Source organism: Miniopterus natalensis, chromosome 15, assembly GCF_054644295.1.
Source record: "Miniopterus natalensis isolate mMinNat1 chromosome 15, mMinNat1.hap1, whole genome shotgun sequence".
Classification (NCBI taxonomy): Eukaryota; Metazoa; Chordata; class Mammalia; order Chiroptera; family Miniopteridae; genus Miniopterus; species Miniopterus natalensis.
Genome location: NC_142095.1, coordinates 41,091,589 through 41,107,665, shown reverse-complemented (window position 1 = coordinate 41,107,665; position 16,077 = coordinate 41,091,589). Strand labels below are relative to the sequence as shown.

General features: G+C 43.2%; 1 protein-coding gene across 1 annotated transcript in view; it reads left to right on the top strand.

Moving 5' to 3' along the window:
- Nucleotides 1-5,475, top strand: part of CFAP20DC (CFAP20 domain containing) — a 193,137-nt gene extending 187,662 nt beyond the window's left edge. Inside the window, exon 17 of the mRNA XM_016205538.2 lies at nt 4,334-5,475. Coding sequence (XP_016061024.2) covers nt 4,334-4,446 — 113 coding nt within the window. The 3' untranslated portion in view covers nt 4,447-5,475. The remainder of the gene's footprint in view (nt 1-4,333) is intronic.
- The last annotated feature ends 10,602 nt before the right edge of the window (nt 5,476-16,077 follow it).

Genomic DNA, 16,077 nt, shown 5'->3' with positions numbered 1-16,077 from the left:
ACCAGATGCTCTCAGTCTGGTAGGAGAGGATGGTTTTATCTGTTAATTTGTCCATTTAGAGTTTCTGCAGCCAGTCTTTAAATAGAGCAATTTCCCATTTAGGGGAAAAACAAACTCTGCACTATCCAAGAATATAATTGAAAATTGCCCCATACCCATGCACAATAATTACCTTTCAAAACATTTCCCGTTGCTTGACATCATAGTGGCAATTGCTTAATGATATTATAATTTCATTACGTAGGGATTACAATGGCAAAATGATGTAAGTTGGACGCTTTGAAAATTAAGTTGTAATGAAAACAAAACCTTTTATGTAAGTTTAAAGCACTTATTTCGATGTAAAATTATACATAATGTCGCCCAATTTTTGTATGAATGCCACTGTTGATAGAGTTTTAAGATTCATCCATTTAAGGCTTTAGTACTAAAACCCACAAAGCCTGCCTTAATCCCATGGTTATAATGCAAGAGTCCGAGCTCTGCAGTGCTCTGTGTGGGAATGAGTGCATTTCTATGGCAGTTACTGCGTCAGCCTGTCTGCATTAAGTAGCAGAGCCTCTCCTAAGGATCGCATCCACCTCCATCCCTTGGCAGTCGGGTGACAAAGACCCTTGGCTCATTGCAACGGTTACTGTCATCCTGAAAACTTCCTGATGGTTATAAAAACTATTGAGTTTTCTAATTAAATAGCATCAGTTTAAAACTTTTCCTTTTTGGAAAGTACAGGCACAGAATGCACTAAACAATTAAATAGGGTGTAATTCTTATGTGCCGGATGACAAAATTTCCCCCGATGTGTTGATGGCAGGAAAACAAGACATCCGATGGTAGGTCTCTGAGCTAGTTTGACTCATAATCAGTGATGTGTGGCTTTAGCACTACACCTGATGGAAAATTCGTTTTACTTTTTGAAAAATATATAATCTTTGGTATAAGGACTGTTTTTATTTAAAGATGAATTCATCATACTGTTCTGTTTAAAACTAGTTGGGGGCTTTATGTTTCATTCAAGCCAACTATTTTTTTTTTGGTAGTAAAAAATCAAACAGCTATAGTTGGGGGTGGGAAATAAGGTCTAAATGAACATACTCCTCACATGTCTAACTCAGATATCTTACGTTTTCTGTGATGATGGTTATAATAACAATATTTATTGAATCCTTACTGTGTGTGTGCACTGAGTGTTACCTTCTTTAGTTCTCACAGGTGCTATAACAGGTACTATTACTGTCCTTACTGTGCAGATGAGGAAACTGAGGCTCAGAGTAGTGAACTTTCCCACTGTCCCACGGCTGGGACATGGTAGAAGTGGGATATGGACCAGGCGAGTCCGACTCCATTGTGTAAATGTCATGCTGCCTCTATGAAGGCTTTTCTCATACTTGAAGCGTCATCGGTGCCCGTTTTGAGTTACTAAAAGCATCATAGCCTGTAGTTGATGATTTATTTTATTGTTACCTTCAGTAGTAATAATAATGATAACTTACTGAACAACTACTGCGTGCACTGTGGTTGCAATGTGTATTACCCACTGTCCAGTTGTCTTCCACCAAGCCCTATGACATAGGCATTGTTACTCCCTTTTTATAAATGAGCAAAGGAAGGTCCCGTGAGGTGAAATGACCTGTAAGCAGCCTAAGATGACCCGGGCAGGGAGCAGCAGGGTCCCCATCCCTCCCCCCCCCAGGTTGGGTGGATTCCACAGCCCAGGGTGCTCTTCACCTCTCTGCACTGGTGACTCCCAGCCTAACTCCTTGTTAATCTGTAGTAGCTGCTTTTGTTTTGTGTGTGTGTGTCACCTCTACAACTGGGCTGCTCAACCACGTAGCAGGCACACAGTAGTTAATTACCGATAAACTGATTTGGTTCTGTTCTCTGAAGTAGTCCGAATATGAAAGAGGTGACGGATGACTATCTGAAAGTGACAGACATGCATACTCTCCTTTGATGTGCAGAAGTGACCTAAAGAGGGTCATCTCGATATAAAACAGCCACTTGAAAAGCCTTCCCAAACTCTGCCATACGGAGGAAGCAGGTGCAGGCAGGGCCCTGGGGGCCACTCTTAAGGTAACAACAGAAAATAAAGGAAAGGCAGCCTGCCTTCTCCGTGCTCCTGTTCTCAGTAAGAAACTGTTCAAGTGCTCAGGTCAGCCAGCCACCACTGTTAATGTGGCTGTTAACTAAGGCCTGTCGTACTCAAGGACATAAGCCACTGCAGCCAAGAGTCACAGAAACTCATCAAAGGCACCACAGGGACGGTTGGATCTGGCTCCCGTCCTATGTAGGGCTCATCTACAGAGCCTGGCGCAAACGGTTGCCCCGGCCCCTGCTCCCCCGCCCCAGAGCCCGCGTTCCACCCCCCGGTCAGCTCAAACGTTTAGAAAATTCTTCCTCGTGCTGAGCCAAAAATCTAGCTCCTTGTAACTTTCACCTGGTGACCCTCTTGCTTTCTCCTGGAACCCCACAGGATCTTCTTAACTTCTCACTCATTTGCCACCCTTTATATACTGGAAGCCAGAGGCTGCTGTCAGCTCATCAAGCCGCCTCTTTTCTGCATTTAATGAGCCCAGTGCCTTCAGGCTTATTGAGCTGTTTACCTCCGCTCTCCCACATGGACTCTCTCATCTTTGTCAGTGGTTTTTGAAATATGACAAATCAGATCTCTTTTGTTTCCAAATCTGATTTTTTTAATGTAGGGCACCTTTAGGACTTTTTTACTCATTTCCATGCTTAAATTCCCGTAACACAATAGCTCCCAATTGAATGTGTTACACCGCCTTCTTAATAAAACCGCAAGCCAGTATGATTTAAGGGCACTGAACTGAGAGCCTGGAAACCCAACTTAATCCCTGATTCTGTCTCAACTCACCAAGTGACCTCAGATGAGTTATTTAGCTTTGCAGACCCTGGTTCCTCATCCGTAAATTGGGCACAGTAATTCCTGCCTATTTCACAGGATGGTGGGGGTCAAATGAGAATTTGCTTTCTAAACCAGTGGGGGCTCCACCAGATGTCAGTGAGCTAGCTGGACGCAGTCATTCCTGTTAAACTCTGCTCTCTGAGGATGCAGAACTACATGCACAAGGGAGTCTGCTGACTGCATGTTTCCCCGGTCACTTGCACACAGCACACAGGGCCTGGCTCCCGTGTCATCACATCCCCAACACCTCGCTCAGTGCCTGGTGCAGGGAAGAATCACCCTGAGCAGGAGGATGGGCGGAGGAATGGCTGTGGTGCAGTTTCGGACCCACACTTCACCATCTTGGTTCCACTTCCTGGGTCTTAATCTATTTTGTCACTGTCCTCACAAAGTCCATGCACCAGCTTGATCTGATTTTTCAGGGAGAAGCTTAAAATGAAGTCCCGCCATTACCACCACCTGCCCTTACTCTGGGCAGTGACACTTAAGCTCACAGTCTTTGTTTCACAATCATCTAGTCACCTTTTCAAAAAACATTCAGTATTTATTGAGCCTCTATTACATGCCAGCCCTGCCCTGTGTCCCTGGTGAGCTCGAGACCCAAAAGTTTGGTTTCTTTAGTTCTTAATAGGCTGTGGTAAGGAAGACAGGGGAGTGTTGTCTTAATCACCCCTCCTACCTGAGCCGGCTCTGATTTTCTCCAGCTCAGGGAGGTCTTGCCCTCCCAGCCTCTGAATTCCTATTACATGGATTTTCAGAAATACTCAGGAAGCACTCGCTGATGATGGCGTCATGTGCCCAAGTACTTGGCACAACATTGGGCACACAAAAGGTACACAGGAAACATCTTAGTAAAGCAATTTTTTTTTCATTCCATGCCATTTGTTGGAAACCAGCCAAACCTTGCTAATAACTTAGGCAGTAGGAGTTCTCTTCAAACCATCCAAATGGCTGTCACAACAGCAACAAAAAATCTCAAGCCATGTTCCTATTCCCAGCAAAGTTCACAGGCCTTCCCACCACTAATAAAATTACAGATCGCCTGACACTGTGTTTCCACATGTGTTCTACGCCTTATGTATCTTATTTATATTTCTAAACATTTTATTTTTTTTTTTTAATTTTTATTGAATCTATTGAGGTGACATTGGTTAATAAAATGATATAGGTTTCAGGTGTACAATTCTATAATATATCATCTGTATATCGTATTGTGTGTTCTAAACATTTTATTTTAATTCGTGTTCGCTTGGTAGTCTTTTTATGCTGTACGTTCCAGCACCGCATTCTGCCCCCAGAGAGCCAGTCTCCCGGGAGGGGTGGCAGTCCTGTTTGGTGGCCCCGTGATGCTGCAGTTAGGACCCCAGGGCCAGGCCGGTGGCTAACCTGTCCGTGGCTCCGTCCCCGCAGGTGAAGAAGACCTGAGCGCCGAAGAAGACGAGGAGGTGCTGACCCTTCTGTACGACCCGTGTCTGAACTGCTACTTTGACCCCCAGACTGGGAAATACTACGAGCTGGTGTGACCCCTCCTTCCAGCGCCAAGGACGCCGGGCCCAGGCAGCGCAGGACAGCAAGTCCCGACTGGTGACACCACAGTGTGTGCCGGGCAGGCTGCAGAATCAGAAGTACTGAGAAGTGAATTTCTTTCCTAAATGATGTTCGACGTTGAGAACACCTACGTTCTTTTTGTAGACGTGGGTGACTTTTTGGAACTTTGAAGGAATTAACACACAGACAAGATTTTAGAACTTCAAATTGGTTCTTAAATTTTGGTTCTCACCCTACATATCATTTTGTTTATTTCGTATAATTTTATGTAAAAAAAAATTAAGAGTTATTCATTCAGAATTTTTGCAGTGTTAATCTGTAAATGATGGCTTGGTATATAGAAAATATATTCTTGTTTCAAAGATATTCGGGTACCTTTTATTTTATTACCTATTTGTATTAAAAATAAAGTATGATGGTCAGAAGAATACCTTTCAAACTGCTTCTTTTATTTGCCCCACTTTCTTTACCAGAATATTCCTAGGTAATATTTACCTTTTCTTAGACTCTTAGAAAAGGAAACGTTGTGAACTGATCAGACGTTATGATTGCATTGTATTGGCACTGGCCCCACTGGTTCCATTTCATATAGTTCATCCAGAGTCTGCCAGAGATCACAACATTGTTAATCACTTAAGCTGCTTAGCACTGTGCTTTGCTTTTTCTTTTTTTCTTTTTAACCAATTATCTTTGAATTTTAATAATATGATCCAAACCTAGCTCCATGGATCCAGATTTAACAAGAAGTCAGCCATGTGAACACCCCAGACACCTCACCACTTCTGTGACTTGGGACTAGAGACATCGGGGAGGCTTCCTCTGGTCTCCAAGGTTCTGTCTCTGTAACTCTCCCTGCTGCATCACAGGGAAGAACCTGTGTGCTTCCTGAATTTGACTAGACGGCCTTGGATTGTGTGCCAAGTATTATTGGTACTGAGCTCAAGGAAGTACGTATTATATTTGCTGGCATATTTTGTTATTTAATAAAGATTTTTTAATAAAGAAGAGTACCATTGGAAATAAAAAAGTATTGGGTTTGCAATACTTGCAGTTGGGTTTGATGGCAGTACTATAATTTTATTTAATGTTGTTTGAAAAAGGAAATAAGAGCTCTTTTTGGGGGGAGTAGATTTGGGCTCCTTTTCAAAGGATCATACATTATTTAGAACCATGTTTGTGTATGATAAGCTTTTAATCTTATTGTTCACAAAGTATACCTTTGTTATGAATTTCTCTCCGAGACCTTTATGCTTACAAAATGCAAATAAATCACTGGAGCTTCAGAAAGCATTCAGAATGTAAAATAGTCGGGTTATCTTGATTATGACCTTGATGGTTGGAGTAGGGCTTAGAAGGCCTTGTTCCTGCTTTAGTCGGTCTCAGGAACATCCACGTAAATCAGAGAATCCATTAAAAGTCTGCACTAGTTAAGATGTGTAGTTACAAATATCAAAAACATCATAAGCTAAAAAAAACTTAAGGATACGAGAGTGCCTCATGAGCCCCAAAACAGAATGCTACAAAGCCCCCAAATGGATTTGAGCTAGAACAAGAAAACTATAGAAAACTGAACTGCAAGCAACATACACGCTTGATTCCAGAATTCAAAGGCTTGATGAATGATCAGACGCCAGGAGGCACAGGAATCAGGGCAGCTCTGGAGATCTCGTCGCAGGAACCAACACTTTCTCCTGATGATAGTCACCAAAATGACAGCACCACCTTTTCTGCCTGGAGTCTCTGCTCCTGGAGCAAGACGCTGGTAGGCTTGACTTGTCAGTCATCCCCAGCCCGTATGGGATGGGACTGAGATGGTCCTGGCAGAGAAGAGGACTCTGTTAACGAAATGGAGAGGGAGACGTGGCAGGCAGAGATGACAGGTGTCGACCCCGGGAATCTAGACGCATGATTACCTCTGATTCATTTTGCCCATCTCTCCTCTCTCCTCTCTCCTCTCTCCTCTCTCCGTATAATGTCCTCAGCTACTCAGTCCACCTGCCAGAACACTCGGCCATTCCACAGCCACACCCCAACCACACAGAAATGTTAGCTCTCAGTTTCAATTCAGAAATCCAGACGGGATTCCCAGTGGCCCAGGTTGGTTCGACGGCCACGAGAACCTTCCGCTGTGGACGGGCGAGGAAGGCCGTCGAGGAGTTTCTCATGAGCCACGCAGACACGCAGAAAGGTCTCCGCCACGAGATTTCCTCTACCTTTTCCATTTGATTTGCCTTTAAAAGGAGTAGCTTCTTTTCTGTTGAGATTTCTACAGAAGAGTTGGAAATGAGAAACAGGTGTTTCTCAATATGGACAAAAATGAAAAACTGCCCATTTTAAACCAAAATGCTACAGCAAGTTTACTTGAAAATTTATTGACTGAGCTATTCTGCTTCACTGGTTATCAAATTTTGCTGCATATTAGAATCTCCTGGGAAATTTATAAGAATGCTGATGCCTAGGTTCCACCCACAGAGAATCTGATTTGATTCGCCTCAGGGGCAACTTGAGCATCAGAAATTTTTCAAACCCCCCCTGGCAAATCTGTGCAGTCGCAGCTGAGAACCACGCTGTAGGTGAGATCCAGCGTGATGCGAGGCCTGCTGGCATGAGTCTGGGCGGGGGGGAGTCTATATTGTTATTAGTTTCCGTTATCAAGACTTTCACTCCTAGTCAAATGTGTACTGACCAGTGTACCTGAAAGTGACCATTACAAATGGATCCTGAAAAACTAGTTTGATTCAATATGGAAATACATCTTACGTTAATTTGCTATCAATTTGGGGACTGATTCAGTTTCTTGTGTCATATAATTTGGGATGCAACTTGCAGGTGACTTTAAGTCTTCAATCTCTAACTTATTATTTAATTACAGAACCCAGGTAGTGGAAATTACGGGAGGGTGGGGGGGCTGTCATCTCATAGGTGACATCGGATCAATGATTTAGCCTCCCTGGCAATTACACCTTCTCTCTCCAATTAATCTTATTTTCTGTTAAAGGAAAACAGTGACATATGTAAAATAGAGACACTTTTGCAAAATAATTTGCCCTATTGTATTTCTCCATATTTTAGATTAGTTTCATTTAAATCAGTTTTTTCAACCACATCTTCATTTTTTTTGAAGTGCAAACTGTGATTAATAACCAAGAATAGTGTAGTCACAGACCGTACAACCTGAAGGACAATTAATTAAAGGAACTAATTCTAAAGTTGCCCCTTGGCTTTAATCAAAGATCTAGCTGCTGAAAGTTTCTAGACTTTTTTTTTCTCCCCCAGGGTTTAATGACAGCAAGCACAGTACTAACACTAGGTGTATTCCAGGTTGCACCCTGTGACTGAATTTTTAATCAAAATGACCAGATAATGAGAGTTAGGAATCACCTATCCATCGCTTCTCGGCCTTATGGCTAAGGTCAAGTGAAGAATCACCTATCCACATGCGGCTGTATCATTGGATTTCTATTTCAAACATCATTTATTTTGCATTCCAAAAAAAGTTGGTTATAAAGAGAATTCTTGTCAAGCAAATCCTGCTTTCTTCTATTATGATAGTTGAGGTAGAATCATCTAATTGGGCCTAGAAAGGTCAATGAAGATCATTTATTTAAACTCTGATTTTACAGTTGAGAAAAGTGGGATTCAGATGGGGAAGTTAATTGTCTATAGGCACTAAGTTGCAGAGGGGAAAACGGAATCTATGATTCCTCATGTCAACTCAACACGACGTCACAGCCACTGCACAGTGGGTCCCAGGGGCCCCTGCCGGAGTCTGAGTTCTCTGGTCCTCAGTGGTTCCTTCTCTTTGCTCTGTGAGAATTCTTTCTTCCCCTCCATTGTCAGCCTTTCCCATTATGGACCAGCATTTCCCAAAGTGTGTTCCAAGAAACAAATTCCATTCCAGGTCAGTCAATTTAATGGGAATGGGCAAGAAGCCCATGATCAAATGATGTTGGAAAATACTGGAGAAGTTGAAATAGTCACGTCTTTACCGGAGAAGTTCTCAGTGGCTTTAACAGACCAACCTGTGGAGGGACCCTCCAAGGAGAGGTGGCAGATGCAGCACGTGTCCAATTTCTTTGTCCTCAGAGCCCTTTCTCAGGAGAGGATCTCAAGAGGCTTATCCACCCACAGAACCTTCTCTGAGAAATGCTGCAGTGGGTCACTTCTGCAGTCCCGGGGAGCCCTGACTCCACCAGAACTCCCAGAAATGTGTCCCCCAGGTTGGTTGTGTGTGTCTATGTATCTGTGTGTGTGTCTCTGTGTGTGTGCACATGCTGTTTCATGGTGATGGTGACTTTTTGTTTTTGTCTCCACCGGACATTTCACAGACCTCTTCAGACTCCTTTCTCTAAAACAAGGTATGCTGAAGCTGAACACTTCTTAAGTCAGAGGCCTTGGTCCCCTAAGATGATGAATTTTCTTTCTCTTATTTTAAATTAGGATAAACCTAAGTTCAAGTTCATTTCTCATGAATATTGGAGCTTTACATCTTAATGAATATTTTGCTTTGGGTTGGGTGGTTTTAATATAATTTAAAATCACATTAAGTCAAACTAATTTGACTTATAAGAATTAAATAACCAATAAACATGGGCCACAGATAACACTAATTTTCACTGCTGACATATTCTTCTGTAGTTAATCACCTGTAATCCTGTGAAACATTACAGAAGTGAAGTGTGGGAAATGGTATTGATTGGTTTTCATCAGCTCAACTTATCATTGTCAGTGTTTATGCTGAACCTGGCAAGATTTTAGCCCATAAACTTGCTCCCAATAATGATAAGCATTGCCAATATTTTAACCTGTGGATCAGGGGAAATTATAACTGTCCCCCTCACCCAAGGGAGATTTATTCTAAGACCCCCACTGAATACCTGAAACCATGGATAGTACTAAACTCTCTATGTACTGTGTGTTTTTTCTAAACATAAATACCTATGACAAAGTTTAATTTATAAATTAGGCACAGTAAGAGATTAACAACAATAACTAAGAGTAAAATAGAACAATTGTAACAATATACTGTAATAAAAGTTACATGAATGTGGCAATAAAGTAAAATAAAGGTGACCTGAGCACAAGCACTGCGAAACTTTGACAGTTGCTCTGGTAACCGAGTCGACTACTATAAGTGAACAACGGGCAGAGAGCACATCTCAGAAACGCTGGACAGAGAGAAGGTTCTCGTCCCAGGCAGGATGGCACCAGATTTCACTATGCTACTAAGAACAGTCCGCAATTTAAAACTTATGAATTGTTTATTGATTTTTTTTCTGGAATTTTCTATTTAATATTTTTGAGCTGTGGTTGACCACAGGTAACTGAAAGCTTGAAAGGAAGTGAAACTTCAGATAAGGGGGCCACTATGATATCTCTAATTTTCTGTAAAGAATACTTCCAAAGGCATGGGACGGGGCAGGTGTGCCCCTGGGACCTTAATAATTGAGATAAGTGCAGTCACCTCGGAGTGTTTGGCTTCAGAAGTCCAAGAGGGGAAACTACTCTTTATTTCTGATAATATGCCATTCTGAAATACAATTTCTACTAATTATGAAGTTTCAATCATCTATAAATAAGTCATGAGATGGGATTAAAACCATCCCCAATTTTGCTTCATGACTTCCTAAACTCAAAATTATCTTAATTAAAGTCAATCAAAATTTCGCCCTTCATTTTTCCTTCTACATGCAAAAGTGATTCAGACATTTCAAACCCTGAAAACTTACAAACTTTTTAGCCAACTCAGTTCTTTTAAAACCTTTTGACTTGTCAAAGAAACTGATAGCATCCTGTTGTGGGCTAATTCTCATAAACAATATCTTTTTTCACCCCTAATACCTGTGTTTTCTTTTTGATATTTAACTATTTCTAAAATGTATCTAGGTATATAGGTCTGGATAATATACTTATATCTTTAAATTCACTTATTTTAAAAGATTGAGTCCTCTTAGGTCAAGTACTTCACAAGAATATCTGACATTATCAAAAAGAAAAAGAAAAAAAGATGGCTCTATTTGTTAGCTAAACGTAAGAATCTGTGAAATAATTCAGAGTCCAGATAAACAGAAAAAGAATTAATTCCAGAGATTCCTGTTATAATGTGCTCTAATCAGAAAATACATTGTCCCTGGCAGTGTCTGTAACCTTAATTTATAAGGGGTATGTATCACTGTTTGCATTTCTCTTACCATTTTTGAGATCCCTTCCCATGTCTTGCCAACTGTTACTCTCAGTCTACTCTGAAAACTCAGTCTTGCCAGCATATTGCATCCTCTGGGGACTAAAAAATGCTGCTGGCAGAGTCCCGCCCCCAGGGATTTCTACCTCCTGGGGCCTGGGCTTCAAGTTTAAAAGCAGCCAAGGCTGAGACCCCTGGCCTAACCCATTCTCATTTCCCATTTTAACCCCTGTGGTGCCAGAGGAACAATTTGAGGATCCCCGAGTGCACATGGTGTCAGTGGCCTTGGACGTTTCCGTCCACAAGCTCTCACTTGATGGGTTCCACCCGTTGGTAGCCCGAGGGTGTTGTGACAGCCGACTGGGCCCACGTGGCTGAGGGCTACCAGGGGGAAAACAGGACTTGTTTTGCCTCGTTTCTCTTTCTTGATTCTGTCTCATGTACATTTCAAGTGAAACTCCTCATTCTCCTTCCTGGGGGCCACATCTGGGTTCCAGCTCTGAATGATTAAAGGAAAGAAGCTTATCAAGTGACAGCGTGACAATCCTGGGAGCCACTGTCGGGCTGTTGACGTTGCATTTGTCTGAGCAGGTGTCCTGTGACGAGAACTCGTCAGTTCACAGCCATTTGTGACCTACCATCATTAAGTCAAATACTGTGAGGAAGCTGGAGTCGTCCCACTTACAGTCCCTCTGAGTGGGCCCGATCTATTTTTCTTCCACATAAAAATGCCATTTTTCCCAATCTGAGTGAAGGGATAGAGCAGTTGGCTTTCAATTTTTTGGTATCTATGGCATATTTCTAAATAGACTACAGGAGACACTGAGAATTAAAAACCTCACCTAAATCACTCCCTTCAGAGTCTTAAACCTCTTGTAAAGTCTGTTTTGTACACCGCCTTGAATGGGAGGTGCTTTGGGGTCGTGAAGGATTGAAGATAAACGCCACCCAGTGGAGTGACGCCGAGCAGAAAGGAGAGGGAGAGGGTAGGAGGGGAATGTAAGAGAGGAGGTCAAAAAGCCAATAAGGCCACGACCAAGTCAGGCGGCACCCAGAGGAGCGTGGGCCCTGCCCAAGGATCTGTGCGGAGCACAAATGGGGTAACAACTACTTGTGGAGTGAGACCTGGGTCCGTGTTTTTTCTGAATCTTAAAGGACTGTTTGACCCTAGCAATCTGGAGAATTTGGAACCTTCCAAGATGCAGATGAGTGAACTGCCCAGGAAAAGCTCTGAACACAGCCAGCGCTCAGGAGAAGTTCTCTGCTCTGGTGGTTACTTATGCGCGGCCTGGTGGACCAGCGGCTGTCCTACTTGGGCCTCTGGTGATACACACTGGCTGTGGCATTGCTCTTAAAAGTATGAGTGGTACATATATACTTTTATGTACCTAAGTTAGAATTTCATATTTTGCTATAAAACTAAGCTAAAAAATGTTTTATCTGCACTCTGAAAGATGGGACCATCAGTTTCATTCAATAAGCCATCAAGAACACTAACAATTTCCTAAAAATTGGGGGAAATACAGCCAATACTGATTCCAGATTCAACACGTGGGGCCATGCGGTTGGAAGGTGAACACACCAGAGATTCTTCAAAGCTGTATTTATTCATCATTTTCTAAAAACCCTGGTCCAACCTGTATGCTTGAAATAATTAACTCCACTATGAAATTTCAGAGTCTTACTCCCGAGTAAAGACCAAATTAACAGTGACTCTTCCGAATGAGGGTTTCAACCTCTCCTCTTCGTGGTGGCAAAGGATTATTGCGGGCAGTCTTTCCAGCTTGGCCCATTGTGACTGCTAATACACATTTTATCCTGGGGCACAGAAAGATATTTGATATGATTAAACTATATGTTTAAAGAGTGACTGTAATCCAGATTCTGTGTCATTCCAGTCTGGCTCCCTTCTCTGCAGGCCAAATTAATGGGATTTTTGTAATAATTGGATAAGATTATGTTAAGAAGATATGGAAATAATAATGTTTAGCTTTGCCTTTATTTGCTGTTAGGAAGACCAGCCATCCTCTACAAATGTTTCTTCGCAAATTTCCATCTAAAACCTGATCACAAGTGATAAATACAGACCAGTCCGCTGAAAAAAGACCAAGGCAGGGTTTTCCATTCCTTCCTGTGCTTGCTGCCTCCAGGCTCTGAGGGGAGGAAGTTCACAGCCCCCCTCAGTAGGTGTTTCAGCCGCGGCTTTTGTGCTGCGCTGGGTGTTATAAACCCACGACGGTGGGAAGCAATTTTTCTTCTTACTCTTCAGCCTTCACTTAATTCCAGCACCATCCAGGCTTATTTCCGTTTCCAACACCAAACTGTAAAAAAAAAAAAAAAATTGTACACGGCCCTACACAGTGCGTGCAGTAAATCTCCCGCCCTGCTTTCTGAAAGTTACGGTTCTTCCAGCTGGAATGATAAAGGGCATCGCAAGTGTCTCTTGAGTCCTAGACCACACGAGGCTCTGGTGTCACTCAGCCACGTGTCCTCATCCCACAAACAACACCCACATGTTCGTGCACAGCTGCTGCTGCGGGTTTGCCCGAGAGACTCGCGGGTTTTCAAATGCACCCCTCGGGCTCTCCTGCAGCTCTCTACCCGCCTGAATTTTACAAATAGCACCAGATTACACGTCAAAGTGAAAACTGGCCATTTTACTCACTTAGCCTAATGACTCATTAGGGTGGGCTTTGGATGCTGCTGCTCAGAGCTTTGCTCTGCGTGACAATGATCTCGGCCTTTGTCCTCATGGGCGTCACTGTCATCACCACGGCCGTACACTGAGCTCTCTGTGTTGCCAGGTACAGCACTGAATGTGCACTTACACTTTCTCATTTAATTCTTACAACAACTCTGAAATAGTCATTAGTCCACTTTATAAATTAGGAGCCCGAGGCACAGGCAGGTTCAGGAGCTTTCCTGAGTGATGACTCCGCCACCGTTCAGGCCTGGCTGACGTCACATCTCATTGTGACATCTTGCTTCCTAACCAGGTGTGAACTCCATGGCTGCAGCTTGAAAAATATTTCTCTATCTGTTGCACCTTATACTAAAAAAAAAAAAAAAAGAAGAATCCACAAAAAAATGAATTTTAAGTCCATGAGAAATTTACCCCATATGCCTAAATACACCCTAAAGTCACTGACATGTTTGCATGTTAGGAGCATTCCTTCCTATTATCGGCACACCTTGTAAAGGGACGACGTTAGACATGGTTTACAGGAATCATTTTAAGAATCTCTTTCTTCTCCACAAAGCATCCTTTACACTCTCCCCACTCCCCTGGTGTTTCTATAGTAACCTGGCATCCTCAGCGTTGGCACTAAAAGACCGTTTATAACCAGTCCTCCACTTACTCTGTAGTGTGCCTCCAAATCATAACACAACAGACAGTGTGTAAGTTTAACAGGACCCGGAGCATTTCTTATCTTGACTTAAACTCACATGTTCAGGGGAGTGAAAATGTCGACAAATGTGGCGTTGAAGATTTAGCTTTCAGCTTCATAACTAATAAAAAGAACCAAGCTGGGTTCTGGGATTGTGGGAGCCAACCTTCACCCCTTCACCCCTGTTCCCTTCTCCTACTGCATCTACGATGAAGACCATAAGCGACCAGAGATACAGTCACATCCAAGGAAAGAAAGTTTCAAAAACGTATTTTTTCTAAAGTCAGTGTTTTGGGTGTTTTTTTCCCCCCTGAAAAGTCTCTAAATCTGCTGTTTCCAGAACAGGATATGGCAGGTTTTTTTGTCATATCAATAATCAAATGAACTCTAGATGCAGGACCTGGCATGGCAGAGACAGAAGAGCCGTCAGCGGGCCTCGTGGTCACAAGGCCCTCCCATGATCTCCGTGTGGGTGAGACACACTCGCAGGGACTTGGCAGCCTCCAGCGAAGAGAACGGCCATCCTTCATCTTCCAAAAGAATCCTCGTTACCGAACCGCTTCACCTGCAGTGTATGATGGATTACTTTTTGAAGAATAAATTCTATAATTATTTATGAGCAGCCCAATTACATTGCATTTGCTATTTGGGAAGATTGAAAGGGTTAATTTGTCAAATGCAAACATTCAGAATTCACCAAACCAGCTCCATTCACCGTCTTTCTCCAGCCATGGTCTCCCCCATCTCACCTGATGGCAAACCCATCCATCTGGTTGCTGAAGCTGAAACTTGGAAGCAGTGTTGAGTCTCCCCTTTTTCTCACCCCACTTTCAGACTGTCAGGAAATCCTCTGGGCTTTGCCCTCAGTATATCCACAATCTGACTACTTCTCACTGAGCTCACCATTCTCACCACTGTCTTCTCCCGTTGTCTCGTTGCACAGCCCACCGGAGCTCTGCCTGCTTCCACCAAATACCCCGATGCCCCACCCCAATCTATTTTCAACTTGGCAGCCAGAGCAAACCCTTTAAAATATATCATATCAGGTCACTGGTCTGTGCTAAAGCCTCCAGGGGATTCAACTTCCAATAATGGTGGACTAATTTGGTATAGACCAAGCCTCTCATTGAGAACAATGGAAAAGCCTATCCCCCACTCCCCCCAAAAAATCTGTCTTAGTCTATTCAGGCGGCTATAACAGAATACCATTGGCAACATTTATTTCTCACACTTCTGGAGACTGGGAAATTGAAGATCAAGGTGCTGCAGATTCAGGGTCTGGTGAGGGCCCTGTGCCTGGCTTGCAGACAACCACCTTTTTTCTGTATCTTCACAGGGCGGGGCATGCTGGGGAGCACAGGCACCCTGGTCTCTTCATCCCCTTCTGAGGACTCCACCCCCACGACCTCATCTAAACCCAATTCCCTCCCGAAGGCCCCACCTTCAATACCATCGGACTGGGGCGCACAAACGTTCAGTCCACAGCAACCAACTGAAACCTATGTGAAGGCACCAGAGAGTTAACTTGACAGTATGAACGTTAGGAAACGGGGGCGATTCGGGCATTCCTACCTTTTCCTTTGCTGACAGCCTGAGACTGTGAGCAGAGGTTTCTGAAATCTCATCGCCTAGAGACAAAGGAACCTACAAGGAGGAGAGCTCTGTTCATCTCCACCAGCTAGCCGGAGACCCCTGAAGAGCAGCGCCCTAGGTACAGAGCTCGAACTGGTCATACAGCTGAGGTCTCACAAACACAAACTCACCTTCCAGTGGCTGATTGGGTAAGTTACCTACACCTCCTCCACTGCCCGCGGCAAGCAAATCTAAGTCCTCTTTGTGGGAGGATAACACCATCTAGAGTTTCAAATTAGCCTTTACAATTTTTCCGAAATGTAATCCCAAAAAACTATGTACAAGGAGACAAACCAAAATTACCCAAAGAAAACAAAAGACAATAGGAACAGATGTATGTGTATAATATGTCGGTCTTTCCAATACGATGTGCAGAGCCAATAGGTTTATCAAAGCTCTGGATG